At 46.6% G+C, this 21100-nt stretch overlaps 2 protein-coding genes across 4 annotated transcripts; one reads left to right on the forward strand and one right to left on the reverse strand.

Moving 5' to 3' along the window:
• Window positions 1-12198: 12198 nt before the first annotated feature.
• Window positions 12199-18317, reverse strand: LOC100278364 (uncharacterized). 3 transcript variants are annotated; one of them, XR_002748802.2, is made up of 10 exons: window positions 16789-18317; window positions 15764-16048; window positions 15602-15685; window positions 15315-15518; window positions 14942-15136; window positions 14028-14192; window positions 13638-13898; window positions 13236-13454; window positions 12752-13055; window positions 12199-12629 (listed from the first exon to the last, which is right to left on the reverse strand). XR_002748802.2 is itself a non-coding variant. In XM_023300491.2 (10 exons), the coding sequence occupies exons 1-10, from the start codon at window positions 17164-17166 to the stop codon at window positions 12613-12615; spliced, it is 2028 nt and encodes a 675-aa protein (XP_023156259.1). In that variant the 5' UTR covers window positions 17167-18317; the 3' UTR covers window positions 12199-12612. The 3 variants fall into 3 exon arrangements, 2 of the variants coding, with proteins under 2 accessions (XP_023156259.1, NP_001337631.1); XM_023300491.2 differs by having other exon boundaries at window positions 12836-13055; NM_001350702.1 differs by having other exon boundaries at window positions 12258-12751; window positions 12836-13055; window positions 16789-17379.
• A 463-nt stretch (window positions 18318-18780) lies between these two features.
• On the forward strand, window positions 18781-19661 carry LOC103632407 (uncharacterized). Its single transcript, XM_008654238.3, has one exon. The coding sequence runs from the start codon at window positions 19157-19159 to the stop codon at window positions 19616-19618; it is 462 nt and encodes a 153-aa protein (XP_008652460.2). The 5' UTR covers window positions 18781-19156; the 3' UTR covers window positions 19619-19661.
• The last annotated feature ends 1439 nt before the right edge of the window (window positions 19662-21100 follow it).

Raw genomic sequence — 21100 nt, forward strand, 5'->3', positions numbered from 1 at the left:
TGACCAAGTCTTCATGTCCGAGAAGTAATGGCGATCCGAATTGATTAATACCCAGCTGGGGATCTCCAATCACACGACATATGTAGCACTTAACCCTTGCATATGTCAACTCACCACCATGGTTCTTAAGACCATATTAGGTTCACGCCAACCGAGAGTACAGATACACCACCATCTAGCCTCTTGCCACGGAGAGTACACGCTACTCTCGCCATCTCTCCACTTCCATTGTGTGTTATCTTATTCTAGTTTTAGTCTGCCCGAGGCAAAGCTTACCCATGATGAGGTATGTGACCAGTTAAAAGGTCCTCGATCATCAAGCCTACATCGAGACGGTCCTTAATCGACTCAGACGGAGACACTACACCGAGACTCCCTTCTCGTGCAAGTCAACCGCCCGGTCTTAGCTTTATTATTTTCAACCTAAAGTTTGGTACCTAGCAGAGGTACATCTTTTTCGATGTTGAACCCATCACAACCATGATGGATCCACCATCAAGTTTTAATTTGAAAACATCCCACCCACTTGAAGCATCATTTTTTGTCAAAACAAAACATTTTGTTTTTCTAGAGCAAGGATAAGCATAAGAAAAACCTCTTTATAAAACAGGGGATCAAGGAAAGGTAATCAAATTCTCAAGGAAGGAAATGCAGCAATTTGTTTAGCACACAACTCCTATCACCTATTGCATCAAGCAAGTGAGAAAGATTTTAAAATAGCAAGGAGGTGGCAAATGCACCGGGGCTTGCCTTGTGTTATAGGGGAGTCGGGCTTTGCTCCACAAATGTCAAAATAAAAGCAGTTCCCGGCCGATGAGTCTTCAGGTGGTGGTGGTGTAGCTCTTGCTTCTTCAACTTCTACTTCTACTTCGTTTTCTATATATATATCACATATATAACCATGAATGCTCATGTAATGCTTATGAAAATGCAAAGATAATAAAAGTATATTATCTTAGGTCTTGAATACAATTTTCCTTCATGGGACTCTAGGAAACTAGGGTTTTTGGAGTCAATAGTGTAGTTCATAGGCCAGGCATCACTAGAAGATTAGGGTTTAGGCACCAAACATTGTCCAAATCATGCCAAACTTTAATCAAGGATTCTAAATAACATTTAAAGTTTATCCAAAAAGTTTAGTAATTTTCGGAGTTATTATTCAACTTCTAAAATTTTAGGAATATAGGTTTTGGCTATTTTAAATACTCCATAATTCCCTCTTTGGACTAAAAATCATACTACTATTTTTATTAAATACTATATAAAATTAGGAACCTAGCAAAATTGGTCTTGCATTTTTAGCATTTTTCTACAATTTTCTAGAAACTCCCCAACCCTGGCGGAAAAAGAAAAAGAAAAATTATGAATAGTGTTTGGCAGAATTCAGCCCAACCGGCCTGCAGAAGGGGAAAACCCGCGTGTGCCCGCGTTGCCGGTCTTGCGAAAAGGCCCCTGATATTTTAAATAACCCGAAAAGCTTCCCACAAACTATTCCTAGAGTCACTGACATCTTCAAAAACACCCCTCTAGTTCTATTTCTTCTCCAAATCGATCCAAGACTACGACGTGCTCACCGTCGACCACTCTGCTGCTCGAACCGGCCAAGATTGGTGGTGGCTGTCCAAATTAATTATTGGGCAAGCATTATGGACTCAATACAACCCTAGAACAAGCTTCAATTGGGTGGTTATGGCCCTGGCTTAGCCTGACCACGGCGGCGGGGAATACCGAACACAATTTCATGTGTTCCAGGTAATTGAGCGTGGACAAGCATAGAGGGTGGAGCCGATGAGTATCACGAGCGTATATGGGTGCTGAAACACGATTAAGAAGAGTAGGAGCAGACCTGGGGGTGGCTGGCCACGGAGCGCGGAAGATTTTCACCCGTTGGTGACTGAAAAGGGGAAAACGGTACCGCGACGGGTCCAAGTGGAATTAGGAGGTGAGGTTGGGGCTACACTGTCGCAAAGGACTGTGGATTCACTGTGCGCCACTAATTTTGGGAGAGGTGGAGAGGATTCTGTGAATTTTGTGCTTCAACCGAGCTCACTGGTGAAGAGATGAAAACCTCGTCGTGGGTGGCGGGGCTATTTAAAGGCGCGGTGGTCCGGCTAGCGATCCACGGCCGCGGATTACATCGTTTGTGCATGGTTACCACGTAAAGAAGGGACACAGTGAGGGAGGAGCGAGGCATGGGTAACACGGCGGTGGAAATGACCGAGCCACGGTGACCGTCGGTGAATTATCTCCGGCTAGGCTCGGGCTAGGTCAGCGGGATTGCGACACGTCCGAAGCTACCTCCCCGTGGTCGATTCTTACCCCAAATCACTCAGACACATCCGATTCTATAGTGCCCCTGATCTTTATCCTCGCTTTTTCAAATATTTTGGTGTCCTGATCTTCAGCACTTTTCTGAACCGGCCCCCTTTCACCCTCCTTTTCTTTTGATTTGTGTTAAGAACAAGGTGATCTCCAGTAATAAAAATTGTTTACTGAACACCAGTCTTCAAACTTACTATAGGCTCCTTGGGCCAAAATCGAATGGAACCAATGATATGGCACTTCCAATTCAGCCCCATTCCACTATGACCATTCCTGTTCTAGAACTCAGTTTCAATAGCTCAACACAGTTCTGACAGAGCAACTTTGGGTTGTTGTTTCTTTAATTTTTGTACAACAACCAGAGAAGATGACTGTACCAAAGTTACTCCCCTATAATCCAACTTTAATCTTGCTACAAAGGTCTTAGCCAATTACCCATTAAATCGAGCTCCACCTGATCCTGAAGTTGGCCCTGTACCACTGGTTTTTCTGAACCATACAGATTCTTAGCCTGACAGCCAAACTTCAGACCCATTTAACTCCTAATTTTGTATGATACCAAGGCTTAAGTACTTAATCAAATTTGTACTCCTATAGTAGCTCTACAAGTTTTATGTGTTGACCCTTAACAAAAACTTCAAGAATCCAAAGATGTAGAGCTCCAAAGCCAGCCTCATTCAATGGGTTTTTATACTTAGGCATATGAGGGTATGAGGTACATGGGGTGTCCTTTTTGCAAATAGGTCCAAACTTTATCATTTGGTTTGCAAATCCTCAAACATGAGAAACACATGATTTGAGGTACCCAAATACCTTGGTTTTTGCACTTGGGTCCAAAAGTGTGTAACATTTACATATAACCCCTAGGGTTTCAACTTAGGTTTTCCAGGGGTCTTTTAGGGTTTTTGGCACTTCTAGGTTTGGATGTCACTTAAGTCCATTAAATGTGATATCTTATGATTATTTCTCATGAGTTTTGAAGTTTTCTCTCATTTGGGCTTTATAACAAGATGAAGATGTATACGCTTAAACTATCTAGCTTATGGCATCTTAAGTAAATCTCTTAGCAAAGAAGATTATCGTGCCTTCATAACAAGATATGATGAACCCATTTGTGATGCGCATGATATTTGGACTAGAATTAAAATCAAATTTGATGAGTCCAAACATGATGGTTCATTTTGTGCTTCTACTTCCTTTGGTCCTTGTGAAACTAACCCATTGAAGAAAGAAGATGAAAATGAACGATGGAGACCAAAGGATGAATCCACCTCTACAAAAGGTTTGTCTTCCAGTTTCGATTCCCACATATGTTGTGTGGCTAATGAAAATGATAATGGAAGCACAAATGAGGATGAGGAGGATGAAAGAAGCTTCATGCAACTCTACGCTCATCTAAGCCAAGAAGATAAGGCGATCATGCTCAAACTTCTAAAAAGAGCAAGAGAGCAAAGCGAAGCTCGTCAAATGCTGGAAGATATTCTCCGCCTCTACCACTTCGGCGGCCTGAGACATAAACTCGTCCTCCTCTTGAGCACGTAATCCTGACTCAGCTAGTGCGATGAGCTCACTCAACCTTGATGTGTCGTCCTCTTCCCCATGTAATCTTGCCTCTGCGAGAGTGATAAGCTCACTCAACCTAGATGTGTCGTCGTCCTCCTCCTCCATCAGCTCCACCGTCGCCAATTTTTCCTGAACGTATCTTGCATGTGCCTCATCTGCCATATAGTTTACGCCACATCCAATCTCTGCAAATATAATGAGAAAAATAAGTTAGCAAAGTCAGGATAACGGTTTGGATTGACATACCCAAGTCAGTCTGTCACAGTTAGGCACAGGAAGTTCAGGAGGAACAGGAGTATCCTTACTAGATACATCCGGATATAACTCCCGAGGACGACCTCTCTTCTGCCACAACACTTCCTGGTACATGTCTTTCATCTAAGAAACGATTATAATTAACACTTATACCTAATAGACTTTATAATCGGATTTCACAAACTATCAAATCAAATGTAGTCGTCATATTAACTATACTATGTATTCTAGGAGCAACAATGGAAACTAATAATCGAAATATTACAACCCAATATACAAAACGAATCAGTGAGACACCCTACCTTGTCTACGAAGTATTCCAACTCGAAACTTTCAATAGAGCAACTGTTGGGGGCCTTCGTCCTCCGAAGGTCCTCAAAAACATGATTTGACAATATCTTCCAAGTGAAATGTATGAACAGATATCTTCGGACCCAGATTATGAACACGAAGTACGATCAGGACGAAGCTTAAGCTAGACGAAGGAGGATTGAGATGAAGGACGGGCTGATCACCAAGCCGTACGAGGGATGGTGCATAGCCGAAGCTATGCGCAGGGGAGCTTCGGCATAATGGCAGAAAGGGGAACCGACTTAAAGATGAAAAGACTACTTAGGCTTTGACAGATCCTCATAAGTCATTAGCAAATGTAGTGGACATGAATGTAATTTTACATGGGCTGCGTCCCACGTCTATAAATAGATGAACAGTACTCCCGTACTATTCATGCTGACTTGGCATTTGCTTTTGCGTCACACTTGTATTTTCATCTCCTTCCAAGCCGAAGGTACATTCATAATTCGATATTGTCTCTATTTTTCTATGATGATATAATAAAGTTAAATGGATGATGTTATATGATTATTCATGCTATCTTTTATGTTTCATATGCTTCGTCTTTCATTAATGTATATTGTGACGATGAAGGTTCGTCTTTCATGACCTTCGTCCGAAGATCGTTATGTCCTAAGGGAAATAATGTTTCAAAGGACGAAGGACTTTATCGTTTAACATTCTCTGTGTTGCCTTGTTCTTAACTCATAGCATTTGAGAACAAGTCCCCAACATTGGCGCCCACCTCCGGTGAACTCACTTCCACTTCGAGTTTTTTGAACACCTTCGGAAGCCATAGACCCTCGCTATGGCACCGAAGAAAGCTTCAGCGACTGGGGCTGCAGCTCTGCAACCGCTGGACCCTAACCAGGAAACTGTCTCTCTTCGGGAGGCCCGAAGCCAGAAGAGGAAGGCCGTCAGCCCGACACTTCAAGAGGATGAGCTAGACCAAGAAATTAGGGATATGGAGATGCTACATCAACAGGTGCAAAGGAAGAAGGAGAAGATGGCCCGACTAGCTGAGTTGCAAAGACAGATAGACGAAGCCTCTGAGGAAGTTCGCCATCTTTCTCACGATGAGCAGACCCGAAGGCCTCAGCAGAAAGACCTTCATCAGGAGGGCTTCGTCAACGAAGATGACTGGTATGACAATTTCCATCAGGGAAATTTCGTTTTCGATGATGCTTCTCCTCTGTCCGCTGAACTGCAGGCTACACCTTGGCCCCCGTCCTATAAGCCACCCCAACTTCCCATCTTCGACGGCCATTCAGACCCGAAGCAGTTCTTGATGAGCTACGAAGCAACAGTGTCTTCGTATGGTGGCAATGCTGCAGTCATGGCAAAATCTTTTGTTATGGCTGTCAGGAGTGTTGCTCAGACCTGGTATTCCTCCCTTCGACCAGGAACAATCACTTCATGGCAGAAGCTGAAGGATATGTTGTTAACCAGCTTTCAAGGGTTTCAGACGAAGCCGGTCACTGCTCAAGCCTTGTTCCAGTGCACTCAGGATCATGAAGAATACCTTCAGGCGTATGTCAGAAGGTTCTTGCGTTTGAGGGCGCAGGCACCAACGGTGCCCAATGAAATTGTCATCGAGGCCATGATCAAGGGGCTTCGTCCTGGACCTGCAGCTCAATATTTTGCTAGGAAGCCTCCTCAGACTCTGGAGAAGCTGCTCCAAAAGATGGACGAGTACATTCGTGCCGACAATGATTTTCGCCAAAGAAGGGAGGAGGCTTTCAGATTTTCTGAGATGACCAGGGGCTTCGGAGGAAGATTCTATCCGAGGCATGTCAGGTCCATCCATAACTCTACTCAAAGTGATGATAAGGGGAGTCAGCAGCACAGGCCGTAGCCCTCCTCACAGGCTTCGGGGCAACAACAAAGCTTCTTCCGGCCACTAGCTCCAAGAGGTAGAGGCGCCAGGGGCTTTGGCGGAAGATTTGGAGATCAACCAAGGAGAATATTTTGCTTGTTTTGCGGTGAAAACAAGGGCCATACCACCAGGATGTGCCATGTTACCATCCAAAAGCAAAAGGAGATAGCCGAAGCTGCAGCACAACAAGCTCAGCCGAAGCAGGTCATGCATACTGCTTCGTACCATGTGCCTTACATCCCAGAATACGTAGGTAACCACCCTGCAGTTTCTGTTGCTTCGGCAAGTCAACCTCAAGCTTCCTGGCAACAACCTCCACCTCCACCACCGCTGCAACAAGGCCAACAGCCAGAAGGGAGCCAATATGCTCCACACCAAAGGGACTTCAGAGAGCAGTCCGAAGCTCGTACAGTCAACAGCACCGTGCCGGAGTCAAAGCACATTTATTGACAAGTATCCTACCTTGATAGCAGTCTTTTCCATTTAGTTCTATTTTCTGTATAATAAAGAACATTTCGATTTTCATGTAATAGTTTTGTGGTTGGTCATAAGGGAAATCTATTTTCTCCGAAGGCTTAAGTTGCTGAAGCTTGAAAGTTTGCGGAGGACCTTCGAATTATTAAAAATCCTTCGAAGTAACAAAAAGTCGTTCTAAGGAACGCAGAGTAAGTTGCTGAAGTTACAAAAAGCCGTTCCAAAGGGAGCGCAGTGTAAGTTTTTTTTGCTCCAAAGACGTTCCTAAGGGAATGCAGAGCATACAGCGAAAAGTCAACGCTGATACCGCCTAAGTAAAAGGCGAAGAAGCTCCAAAGACGTTCCTAAGGGAATGCAGAGCTTATACCGCCTAAGTAAAAGGCGAAGAAGCTCCAAAGACGTTCCTAAGGGAATGCAGAGCTTATACCGCCTAAGTAAAAGGTGAAGAAGCTCGAAAGTCGTTCCTAAGGGAATGCAGAGCTTACAGCGAAGAATCAGCGCTGATACAAAAATATTGTGTGGGGATGTGTGTATCTTTCGGAACAAATGTCATCTACGTAACATAACATCATCACATCATTTTGCATAGCATAAGCATCATACATCATGTTGCATATGGCACAAGAAGGGGACACAATATTGATCTTCGGAAGTATGCTTTGAAAGAGTGAAAATCGTGTTAAGTCACAAGGAGACACAATCTTCATCTTCGGAGTATAGCTTCGGAGAATGTTTTCACGAAGCTTGGATATTCTTCATCTGAGCACTATGGACATTGTTGTGATACATAAAAATTTTTCTTCACGAAGCATGAAAAGAAGGGAAGGTGTTTTTTCGCCGAAGGCTCAAAAGCGGTACGTATGTAAAGTTTCATGCATCGTAAAGAATTGAATAATGAAAAGAGACTTGTATATTACATTCAAATGTACCAAATATTACATAAATCACACTTCAACTGTTTTTCCTAATAACACCTAGTCTTCTCTTAATACTACTTCGGCAGCCTCATTTAGAAGCTGTTCAACAACTTTATCCACGATAGTTTCGGCCATTTGTTTAATTTCGTCATCCCCTTTTGTGTGAGGGTCAACAAACGATCCAGCAGGTTCTGAGGGAAGAGAATATTTTTGCATTACTATTACAAACCGCGAACAAAGTTTGAAATAAAAATTACAACACGATACAAACTATTAATTAATACCTAATTGACCTTCGGGCTCTGCGCTCTTTTCAGCAGCCTTAGCCACTTCTTTAGCATCGTGAATGCCCTTTTCACTTCTTTGAATAATTTCTCCTGCCATTTCTCGGCCACCATTATCCCAGACGTCGGTGAAAAATTTTCCACCAACTTGGCTAGCTTCGGTCGAGGGGTCTTTAATATCTTCAGCGGATAAAGTGGCTTCGGATTGCGCAAGCAGCTTAATATGATCACAACCTTTCTTCTCTAGAACAGTAGCAACTCCTCTGGCGCCCGAAAATGCGCAGATATCACCGCGGCTGCTCAGGATTTCCTCGAAAGCTTCTGCTTCATGACTAATCCATTCCAATGGACCTTCGGGATTGCCTCTGGAGAAACTTTCTTCACTAGAAAATGCGCCAACACTGGCGAAGCTGGATTTTATCTTTTTGACGCATTCTATAGATTTAACATAGCATTTCCTCTGGGATGCACGAAGCTCCTGAGCACTTAACTCTAAATGATTAACCAACTGATCACTAAGCTCTCGTTTTGTTTCTTCAAGCACACGTTCCTCTTTAGCTCTAGCTAGCTGTTTCTGAAGATCTTTAATCTCACGTTTTTGGGCTTCGGCCTGGATCTTTGAGGCAGCTTCGTCCTTTTTTACCTTGTCTACCAATGTAAGCAAAATTTTATCCTTTTCCAGAGCTTCGTTTCTCAGTTTAATAACTTCTGACCGAAGGTTGTTGAACGCAATTTCATAGCTCTCATCTTCGGCACTCTTTTGTGCTCTTAATGCGTTGCTTAGGATTAAGCCCTATATGTAAAGACTTGGTATAAGAATAAAAGAATGAATTACGTATTGTAAAATTTTTTCAAAACGTCTAATTCCCATACCTTTAGGCTGTTATACGCAAGACTGTCCGCGAGATCCTCCTTCGTCATAGCACATAATCCAGCTTCGAGCTTCGGGAACCCCATACTTCTAGCCATCTCTCGGCAGACAGATAATTCTTTGTTATCAGGGAGGCAGTATAGGAAGTCATCCTCATTTGTCCCATTGAACACCACTGCTCCCTTTGGATATTTTAACTCTTTGGCATAGTGATTGGCTTCATAAGTCTCTTCTTCAGATAATTTTTTCCCCGAAGCATGTCGTATGATATAATCGCATGTGCTGGCAGGAGCTTCGGGGACGGCAGTGTCAATCTTCTCAACCAAAACTGGTTCTGATGTTTTTTCGGTTTCCAAAGATTGTTCCTTGGTGGGCTCTGAAGGCCCAGCTTCAGCTTCAGCTTCAGCTTGTTGCTTCGAAGTTTCAGTAGACGCTTCAGCAAGTTCAATAGTCTTCTTTGGAGTTGTGCTTGAAGACATAATTGTCTCCAAGACATCTAGTACGTTCACCATTCTTTTTCTTTTTGGGGTCACCAATGGGCCCTTTTGGATTTTTCTTGTTTCAGCATTCGCTGAAGGACTTAAGATTTCCAATATTTTTTGTCCTTCAATTCTCGATTTTTCCGCCTTCTCTGCTAAAGGCGCTTCAGATTTCTCTTCTATCTTCGGCACTGGAGCTGGTTCTGTAGCTTCAGAGGCCAAGGAAACTTCACCAATGAATTCTGGCACTGTGGCCGGCTCAATAAAGCGCGCTCGGTGGGTGAGCACCTTCATCTTTTTCCTTTGCGGCGCTGGCTCATTAGTGGCACTTGTGGTAGTTTCTGTTGCAGAAGAAGTATTCTTTCTTTTGCGACCCAACACCGGATAGTGATAGTCAGGGTAGACAAACCCGACTGCGTCAAATACCCGGTTGAGTCTTCTCTTCTTTCGGCCTCCGAAGGCTGCTGATAATGCAGTGTTCTCGGCCTTCGAATATGCCCCAAGCAGTTCGTCACTTAATGTTTCAATGCTTTTCAACCAGTCGTCATCAGGTTCAACAAATTTATCCCCGTATTTGAATGTGTATTTTAGTCTGACCAGTCCGCCTTCGTCGGACTCTTTGATGGTCTCCTTCGGCATTTCCCACTTTCCTGCAAGTGGCCACACCCTGAAGGCAATATGTTCTTGAATCAAGTCCCTTGTCCCAATAAAAGAGCAGACTACGCCGAAGGCTCTTTGGCATTCCTCGGCTGCTTCATCCATTTTAACCTTCGGCCTTCGAAGTCCGAAGCGTTGCCAGATGGGGCGCATAATGATACTCTTGACATCTTCTTGCGCTGTTAGGTCATTCTTTACATAGAACCATTCAGTCATCCAGGCTCCGGGCCATCTCTTCCGAAAGGTCGGCACAGGGCAGCTTGACCCGGAGCGGGCAACGAAGCTGTAACACCCAAAGTTGTTGTGATATTGTTCTTTCCCCCAGGGCTTCGTCTCATATAACAACTCATGAATGTTGCAAAAGCTTTTGGCATTTGGTTCTAAACCTTGGCTTCTCGTAGCCCAGACAAACATCCCCATTCTTATGATAGCTTCGGGAGTAATTTGATGAAGGTAGATTTGAAATGTTTTCAGAACTTCAACAACAAAGTTGCTCAGGGGGAATCGAAGCCCAGCCTTGAGAAAGCTTCGGAAGATTACGACTTCATCTTCTTCGGGGGTGGGAGAAGTTTTTTCTCCAGCATCAGCTCTCACAATAGATATATCTTGAAAATATCGCCCCCTCATATTATCAATATGACTCTGCTTAATGGTGGTTTTCCCGAAAACCGCGTGACTTGGCCGCCATGGCCGATCTTCGGACTCTTCCCCACCACTTTCTACATCGTAACTGTCGCTGTCACCAGTATCTTCAGACAAGCCTTCCAGTATCTCCTTGGTAATTTTTTCCGTATTGGTCTCCGCCATCGCTATAAGGAACCCCAGGTTCTTCTCTTCAGAGAGACTCAGCTTCATCTCGGGACCGGCCTTTTTGTCTTCAGACATCTTCGGAAATGCTAAAAACTGTTTTCAATGCCGAAGCTTCAAAACTAAAAGCTCAGTAAATTTTTGCGCGCAAGAGATAAAATTGAGTAAGCGGGGGCAGATGGCAAGTGTGCGTACCAAAATGAGTTTGTGGTATGATCTTATTTATACGCCCAGTGCGTTGAAAGTTGAAAGACCCACTTGTCAGTGAATGTTGCTATTCTAGCAAAGAGAAGGTGTTTTTTCGGACCTTCGGCTTAAGGCCTTCATCCATATCGCAATCTAAATTTATCATTAATAAATTAATATTGCGAGGGGCTACTGTTGGGGGCCTTCGTCCTCCGAAGGTCCTCAAAAACATGATTTGACAATATCTTCCAAGTGAAATGTATGAACAGATATCTTCGGACCCAGATTATGAACACGAAGTACGATCAGGACGAAGCTTAAGCTAGACGAAGGAGGATTGAGATGAAGGACGGGCTGATCACCAAGCCGTACGAGGGATGGTGCATAGCCGAAGCTATGCGCAGGGGAGCTTCGGCATAATGGCAGAAAGGGGAACCGACTTAAAGATGAAAAGACTACTTAGGCTTTGACAGATCCTCATAAGTCATTAGCAAATGTAGTGGACATGAATGTAATTTTACATGGGCTGCATCCCACGTCTATAAATAGATGAACAGTACTCCCGTACTATTCATGCTGACTTGGCATTTGCTTTTGCGTCACACTTGTATTTTCATCTCCTTCCAAGCCGAAGGTACATTCATAATTCGATATTGTCTCTATTTTTCTATGATGATATAATAAAGTTAAATGGATGATGTTATATGATTATTCATGCTATCTTTTATGTTTCATATGCTTCGTCTTTCATTAATGTATATTGTGACGATGAAGGTTCGTCTTTCATGACCTTCGTCCGAAGATCGTTATGTCCTAAGGGAAATAATGTTTCAAAGGACGAAGGACTTTATCGTTTAACATTCTCTGTGTTGCCTTGTTCTTAACTCATAGCATTTGAGAACAAGTCCCCAACAGCAACTTTGACGAATTTTTGAATTAAGGGGAGATGAGCTCTTCTCGGTCAGCAACACGACCGTTTTATAGGTCTCGCCGGTGCCAAGATCTATGGCGCCGAGCTACGAGACTGCGTCGGCGCCACGTCAGTCCTAACCGCCGAGTGCCGTTAGCGCCACGTCAGAACTCGGCGCCACAGCCTGTGGCGCCGAGCTTCAGGTCCAAAACGGGAAATAAGTTTTTCAAGGGTCTAATTGTAATTTTTTGTCACAAAATTGGCTAAAAACAAAAAAATCAGCAGGGTCCGCGAGGACCTTTTCTGTGCTCAACACCTTTTCTGTGCTCAACAGATCCAAACTCACAATCTGCATTGTTGAACATCATTACACGCAAGACAGTAGGATCGAGACACTTATTCCCGTTTTGTTCCATGCGTATCAGCAGTCACTTGAACTAAAAAATTTGAGCATTTGACGCTGATATGGAGATGGAGATGAGCAGAATGCCTAGGTTCTTCGGATTTCACACTACATCTGCATAACATTGCGCCATGGCCATGAGATGATGGCACATGTGGAGCCGCCGGCGACAAAAGGATGTGAATTCACCGATTATACGGAACTCAACTCGTCTTCCTTCTTGAAGACTAGAGTTAAAAATTGAGCAGCGAGTTCTCTATTTAACAGCTCAAAAATCAGCTGATATTACCGCCTAAAAACACAAAGCAAAAGAAGAAAAAAATGTAAGCCATAAGGCCTGAGCCAATCAGTCACTTGTATACGTGTATGCAATATGCTACCAATCTTATACTTGCAGATCAAGAACCGCCTCACCTGCAAACATGTAGCACGAGAAAGGTCAACATGGAATTAACGGGCGCTAGCCGTCAGACTACTCCAGTTGCCAGTACATCTTACCATGCATTCTCTTGATGAAGCGCTCAAATTCAAAAAAGTTGGGTCTCTCAAACAGATCTTTGCCAAGCCTTAGGTAGGTGAAACCTAACAAATGCCGTCCGTCTGGGTCATTCAGAGGTTTGGCATTCTCCAAAATCTTGTTGAATCCATCCCTATCATAGCAAGGTAGAGCGTTCTCACTAGCCACTTGTATACCAGCATCCCACGCAGCATTTAGCACCTGAAAAATCGATTCCAAATTTAAATAAAAAGCATATGGTGTTGTACTAAGTGTCAACCACTCATTCAGAGAAAACCTACCAAACAGTAACATGTGTTTGCTCACTAGAGAATACAAAACATCAGCTAGTAAGCTGTTGCTACGAAATGCAAAACATGCAATGTAACAATGGATCCATACCTGCCATACTAGGCCCTCTGGATCTGCAAATGCCTCAGGGTATACCTCATGCTGGTCCATGGTGCGCAATTCAACACATGTAAAGTTCAAAGCAGCATCGTATTTCTTTAATACTGCAGCAATTGGAGCATAGCCATCACGGTTACACGGGTTGTAAAATCCGGCAGTCAATTCAGCAGCATGACTGGCAGTTTTATACCACCAGTGCACCCCGGAGACCTGTTAATATCACAGAAGTGGTTAGTGCTATACAATCATTTCGTGTGATTTGAATATAAACTGATAAAGAATAAGGTTGTTCCGACGCTTATAAGACCAAGTTCCCAGAAACAGGGAAAAAATACCCACAAATCAACAATCAAAATACTGAAATTGGCTTTAAATAAATAACAGACAACTTACCTTAACAGCAATGTTTGTACCCTCAAAAGCCAGCCTTGCTAACATCAGTACACGGTCCGCGTGATCCACCAATGCCTGGGAGTACCAGCTGAGGAAAAAACGGCCATAGTAGCTATCATAATCTCCTCCATCACAAAAAAATCCAGTGAGATTTGGTTCAGAATTATAATGGCCAGCATTGTCAGGTCCTCTTGCCCATATGGTATGCCCTCGTGCTTCTGCAGCCTTTCTCAAACTTTTCTGTAAGTACCTGTCATAGCACTGGAGCAAAATACATTATCAATTGTCTATGTATCTATGATATACCAATAGGTATATATTGAGTCCTGAGACGGTGAAAATAATGCAACTAATCAATTGTAATACAATAAACAAAGTGTGAAAAATTACCTGAAATTCTCCAATGCCAGGGTATTTCCAGCCATGTTTTGCTGGATAAGATGGATATCGCAGCTCTCCACAAGCCCCTAGTCCAATCTCAATTTCTGAGATGATCCCATCCTCAAAATACTCATCGAATTCTACTCGGAAGCTTCTCATGAAATCAAAATATACCTACATTGATATATAGGAATGAAACAATTAAACACAATTGACCTTCCAACCTCCAACAAAGATGAATAAAAATGTTTGAACATAGAGAACATGCATTGTTGTAGCATAACAAAATAGTCTCGTCATACACACACATCAAAGTACTGGACATGACAAGGTATACATAACATATCTGTTTCATGTAAAGCCACCCTCAGCCTCTCAGGTTCCAGTTATTGTCCAAAGCAGTAGTAACAGAACTTGCTCAAGGACAAAAGTGGAAATCAATAAGATGATAAGCTGTGTGGATGTGGTGAAAATGTGAAATGGCTCCTGTATCGCTTTGGCTGCAAACTCTAGCACCTATGCTGAATGATGCTTCTTTCTAGGACTGGTGGAACAGAGCCAATGATATGATCGATGGACAATTGCAGTGAGGCATAAATTTCCTAATTATCATAGGCGCTTGGACACTTCGGAAACATAGGAATCAATGTGTCTTCGGCGACTTTGCTGCCAATATGGTTAAGCTGGCTTGCTACTTGCTGAGGAGGCTCAGCTTTGGGCAATGGCTGGAGCGCAAGAGATCCCCCTATCAGGCAATGTTCCTAGTGACTAGGTCATTCTAGGTCATGTAAGAAAAAGGCGTACTTAATTTTGTGAACCTATGGGTGTGGGTGGGTGTAATCGGGATTATTTACCCTATCTTATTTAAAATAATACACAGTTCTCATGTGTTCAAGAGAAAATAAATAAATAAATGACTGTACCTCCACTGCTGTTCTGCCTTGCAAAACCCTTTCTTTATCAACTCCCCATGATAAGCACTCTGTATTACGTCTTCCTGCCCTGTCAGTAAAGTAGATATCTGGATTGCTCCTTCCAATCTCTATTACCCAATGTGGGAGGGGAATGGATATATCGTCTCCAACATTGCCACCACATTCATGAAATGACATAACGACCTAAGAAATTTGGTGAGAAAAGAATTAAAACGACATAAGAAAAGTTAATCAAACCTGAAGTACAGCAATTTTCAACCAACATATGAAGGATGTGGAAGGAGGAATGCATCAAGAAACATACAACAATCCAGTGACCCATAAGTTTCCAAAGGTACATTGAGATGTTAAGCCATCTTACCTGCAACTTGAGCTTGAGTTCCCTGATCATCTGGAAGAGGCGCCTGTAGCCAGTCCAGTTGTACTCCTGCGGCTTGTGAGCCTCAACGTTCCCCCACCAGCAATCGACCATGACACCATCCACTCCAGATGCCTTGAGCACCCGCAGCTGCCCGACCAACTCGTCAGCGTCCACCACCTCACCGTTACCATTCACTACCCCAAGCTGCCAAAAATACGCTTCTGACTGGGATATGGAACACGATCGCGCAGGTCCAATCGAAGGACATGGAAGAGATGGGTACTCACAGGGAGCATGACGTAGACCGGCACGTAGGGCGTGCCGGCGAAGTCCCGCTCAGGCGGGCGCGGCGACACATCGGGCACCTGCAGCTGCAGAAGCCCGACAAAGGTGAGAGGCAGATGAACCAAGCGGGTGTAAAGCAAAAGGAGGCGGCGGGAGTCGCTGACCTGCTTGGCAACGGGGACGTCTTCAGCGGCGGCGGGGTCCATGGGGACAGGGACGGGGACGGCGAGGAGGTGCGAGGAATTCCCGTCGGGAACGTCGTCGGCCGGGGATCGCGAGGCCGCGGCGGCCCGCGGGGGCAACAGGAGAGCGAACGCGGGCGCGGGGCGGTGGGAGATAGGGCGCGCGGCGACGGGCGCGATGCCGCGGAGGGGGAGCGCCGAGGAGGCCGGGAGCGCGAGCGGGGTGGCGGAGGGCGACGCGGCGGCGACCATCACGGGGCGGGGCGGCTGGAGGAACACAGAAGGTGGAGGAGGAGCACGCGTCAGCATTTGACCCAGATCAGGTGGCACCGAATTTGGGAGGACCCGGGGAGGAGGAGGCGGTGGCCACTGGCCAGTGGTGGAGCGCGTCCTCGGGAGGCGGGAAGGGCGGAGAAAAGAGAAACCCACGCAATGAAAGCCGTGAGGTCCGTGACGTCCTCTGCGGTTTCGCCCAGACGCCCACCGCTTTTCTTTGCTTGTCCTCCTCTACTACTACCCTTTACCCTTTCCTTTGCGTATGAATTGCGGTGGACGGTCCAAAAAAAACGTGACGCAAAATATAACAACACTCGTGTAATAGTACGGTGGTAATTATTTTCTCTGCTTATGTTATTTTCGCACAATACGGCATTCCAGGATTTTCAGATAGTCAGTACGTATTATCAAACGTACAAATATTACTTGTATTATATTATTAAGTTTGATTGACCATTCTATTCCCGTGCAGGTCCAGCCGTCCAGCATGTATTTATTTACTTATCAACTCTTTTGAAACCGCAGAGTTTCATTTATGACATCATAAGTACAGTACAGTAGATACACACACTGAGCTGTGAGCTCACTCTTTTTCGCCGTTCCCCTTCTCTTCCCATTTCGCATCGCAGAGCTGCCAGTTCAGACAGGCCGTTCCCTTTCTTTCCAATTGAGATACTGGTGACTAACTCAGAAGGAAAGGAAGGAGCAGGCAAGCAGAGAGAGAGAGCAACCTGTGCAGCCACGGCGGCGAAGGAGGATGAAGAGGGGAAAGTGGTGCCGTCGGGGAGGACAACCCAGCCGGCCTCCCTTGCGAGCGCGGCGATCACCTCGTTGATGTCGGCGCGCGCCCGCAGCCTGTAGTTGCCGTGCTGGCGCAGGCCCGCCAGGATCCGCCCCGTGATCGCGCGCCGCTGCCGCTCCCGCATCTTGGTCCGCTCCTTCTCCTCGCGCGCGCGCCGCCGGTTTGAGGTCCCTCCCGCCCTGCCGCCGGGCGTCCACACGGCCGGGCTCCGGGGGTCCATATAGTACCCGTCCTCCTCCTCCTCGTCATCCTCCTCCTTTACCCATATCTCCTCGTCGTCGTCATCGGCCAGCCCCGCCTGCTGCATCCCACCGGTCTGCCGGGATCTCGATCTCGTGCCGCGGGTGCAGATGCGGAAGAGGGGAACGGGTGGGAGGAGTAGGAGCAGTAGGGCCGCTCGCGCGTGCGAGGCGTGCGGCGGCGTGCTGCTGCTGAACCTGGTACTGGGCGAGTGATATTGTTGGCACGGACGCACGGTGGTCGCGTGGGAGCGACACGTGTGGGAGGATGGACGGCCGCGATGGCCAGGCTCCGCGCACGTTTGGAGCGGTTCCGCCTCGCATCGCCCCCCTCACTCCACCAAGCCTGGCCAGGGGAAGGAACGAGGAAGAAGGATTGGCACCGCACATGGGGCACATGTGATTGGGCGTGCCGCTGGCTACCGTTAGTCAGTTACCCTTTTCCCATGTTAGACCATGTTTGTTTTGTGCCGATCCATAGAAATTGAGAGGGATTAAGTCCCCTACAAATCAAAATCTTCTCTAATCCCTAACAATCCCCCTCGATTCATACGGTTTTTGGATCAAACGAACATGGCCTCAGTGGGCGCCGCGCACGGCCCACACATGTGTCATGTGCACGCGCCTCTCGGTCCTAAGGGTGTATTTGTTTAGCGGGTTGATGTAGGTTGGAACGGGTTCAATTCATAACAATTCATGTTTGGTTCAAAATGCTCGTGGGTTAGGTTGGATCCAGATCGAAATACTTCTTAAAAACATGGGTTCTAAGGATTCCTCAAAAACAAGAGAACCATTTCGACTCACTTACTTTCCACCCTCTTGTCACACATGTCTTATCCACTCTAGACTAGCACAGGGGCGTGTCGCCACTACAGGGGGACCCCGCCGACCTACCCTACGACGTTAATCCCCCGCATGCCTCCAGTCGTCGGTCCCCCACGAGTCTGCCCTCCAGCGTGCTGGCCTCCATCAGCGCCGTCAGACTCCTCCACCGGCTTGCTGCGCCTCCCACAATCAGTCCCCCGCTGGCCTGCCCTCCGATGCTGTCGTGTTCTTCGGTAGGCACAACTTGCGAGCCTTGCTAGTGCTGTCGTCGAACAGGCAAAGGTCAGTGCTCGTCATCGCCTAGACAAGCCTGCTAGTCATGGCAAATGTTAAAAAAATCACTGAAGTGTATCTTGATGTTGTTGGGATGTTCTTTAATTATGACTGAAATGTAACAGTTAGACCTCATCACTAAAATTTATGGCTTGGTTAATAATGGCTTTAATTTATGTATATATTGTGCTTATAGATTTCTCAAATATTAAAATAGTGTCGGTTTCATTTATTTTGAATATTGTCATCTTATTGAATTGAAGATATCATTCTGAGTGTGATAATATGATCAGGAAGGTGACTGTCGGGTACCGTAATTAGGGGTACCCCCAACGCTCCTAAACACGGCTATAGGGATGAAAACGGTCGGGAAAATACCTCTACCGTTTTCATTTTCATATCTACCTTGCGGGACGAAAACGAAAACGGGATATATCGGTAACGAAAACGAACGGGATAAATACGGGAATCGAAAAACGATACGATCCGGTCGGGTTAAAGCCGAAATCGGACGGGAACCGGTATTTTTGTTCGGTAAATCAACACCATGAAACCATATATTCAAAACTTAACAACAAATAAAAAATTGTAAACACAAGTCTTAATTAAACACAAATAAAACTATAAAAGCCATGTAAATCCGGAGCACACAAAGTTTAATGTAGCACATAAGTCTTGGGATGTTGGCTAACATAAGAAGTCATATAAGTCTACTAGCACACATGACACAATACAAAGTTTAAAACACATATTCATAATCACTTGCTCACATTTGGATCACTTAGCACGCATAGACTATTACAACCAAGGCTCATTTGCTCACATCTCTCAACAAACATAAGACACATTGCTCATGGAGAGGAGCCACTTGCTGTATCTTCATTCCGTGGACAGCAGGTGGTCTGTGGTCAGCAGTGGAGAGTAGAGCAGTGGACAGCAGAGCTGTAGCCGTGGCCAGCAATGGAGACTGGAGAGCAGAGGGAGCAAGCTTTTCTCGGCAAGCTTCTTCTCGGACGGCGGCGTGGTCAGCAGTGTTCAACGCAGCAAGCTTCTTCTCGGGCTGGTCTCGGACGGCGGCGTGTGGAGGCTGGCCGTCTGGGAGGGAGCCGCCGAGCCGTGGCCTCTGGACTCTGGAGGCTGGACCGGCACCGCTGCCCGCTGGAGAGAGCAGTTGAGCAGAGAGTAGGAGAGGACGACGACGTTTGCTACGGCTCACGGCTGGGAGACCAGAGAGCAGGAGGACGACGGCGTTTGCTACTTTGCTACGGCTCACGCGCGGCTGAGAGAGAGCAGGAGAATGGTGCAGGCGCTCAGCTGCCCGCTGGTCGCTGGAGCAGACGAGCAGTGAAGCTGTGGAGGGCGGACGGCGGCGTTTGCTACGGCTGGGAGAGAGCAGAGAGAGGAGCGGACGGCGCTAGGTAACCTAGGTTAGGTTTTTGCTTAGATGGGCTGGGCCTCAAAGTGATATCTGGATTGGAGCAGGCCGTATTGAAGTGATCCCGAATTACAAAATACGGTAACAAAACGGGATCATCCCGATTAAAAACGGGATCCCGGTTAAACGGTCGGGAAAACAACTCTACCGTTTCCGTTTCCGTTTACCGTTTTGTATATCCCGTTTTCGTTCCGTTTTCGTTTTTTACATCGGGTTCGAAATCGATCGGGACAAAACTAACCAAATCGGTTATACGATAACGGTCGGTTCGGGATTTTCCCATCCTACTTTCATCGCTACACGGCTAGAAAGCCCCCTTAGCACAAACCGCAAAGACTGATGGGCACGGTTCAGGTCAAGGCTTCGTCTACCAAGGGACGCAATCTCGCCTCGCCCGAGCCCGACCTCGGGCGGGAACAGTAGTCCCGGACGAATTCACGCCTCGCCTGAGGGCCTCCTCAGGCGGTGGGCGCACCCCCGGCTCGCCCAAAACCCGGCTCGGGCAGGCTTCGTCGAGAAGCAACCTTGGCCAAATCGCCTTACCAACCGACCGTATCGCAGGCACATTCAATGCGAAGATCGCCTGACACCCTTATCCTGACACGCACGCCTCAGTCGGCAAGGTCGAAGTGACCGCAGTCACTTCGCCCTTTCGCTGACCGACCTGACAGGAAAACAGCGCCGCTCGCCCCGCTCCAACTGTTGTGCCACCCACCGGGGTAAGACTGACAACAGCCGAGTTCAGCCTCGGGCGCTGCAGGAAGCTCCACCTCGCCCGACCTTAGGCCTCAGCCTTGGGAGGAGGTCTTCGCCTCGCCCGACCCCAGGACTCGGCCTCAGCCTCGGCCTCCGGAGGAATCGCATCCTCGCCCGACCCCGGCCTCGGCCTCAGGAGAAGTCTCCGCCTCGCCCGACCTTGGGCTCGGACCGACCGAGCCACAGGGGATACATCATTACCCTACCCCTAGCTAGCTCGGGCTACAAGGGAACAAGACCGGCGTCCCATCTGGCTCACCCCGGTAACAGGTAATGATGGTTCCCCGCGTGCGCCATGACATTGATGGTTCTCAGCCCCCTACGGAAGCAAGGAGACGTCAGCAGGATCCCAGCCGCACCGCCAGCTGTGCTTCTACAAGGCTCAGGCACTTCTCCGACGGCCACGTTATCGCGTACACAGGGCTCAAGCACTTCTCCAACAGCCATGTTGGCATGTACACAAGGCTCAGGCACTTCTCTGCCTGACACGTTAGCGCATAGCTACACCCCCATTGTACATCTAGACCCTCTCCTTGCATCTATAAAAGGGAGGTCCAGGGCCTTCCTACGGGGGGGGGGGGGTCGCGCGGGGACGAGCAAACGAACAGGCTCTCTCTCTCCCTCTCGCGACGATTGTAACCCCTACTACGAGCACCCCCCGGTGTGAGATAATACAAGCCGCATTCCTCCCTTGTGTTCCATCTTGCGCCAAC

The sequence above is a fragment of the Zea mays genome, chromosome 7, assembly GCF_902167145.1.
Source record: "Zea mays cultivar B73 chromosome 7, Zm-B73-REFERENCE-NAM-5.0, whole genome shotgun sequence".
NCBI classification, from domain to species: Eukaryota; Viridiplantae; Streptophyta; class Magnoliopsida; order Poales; family Poaceae; genus Zea; species Zea mays.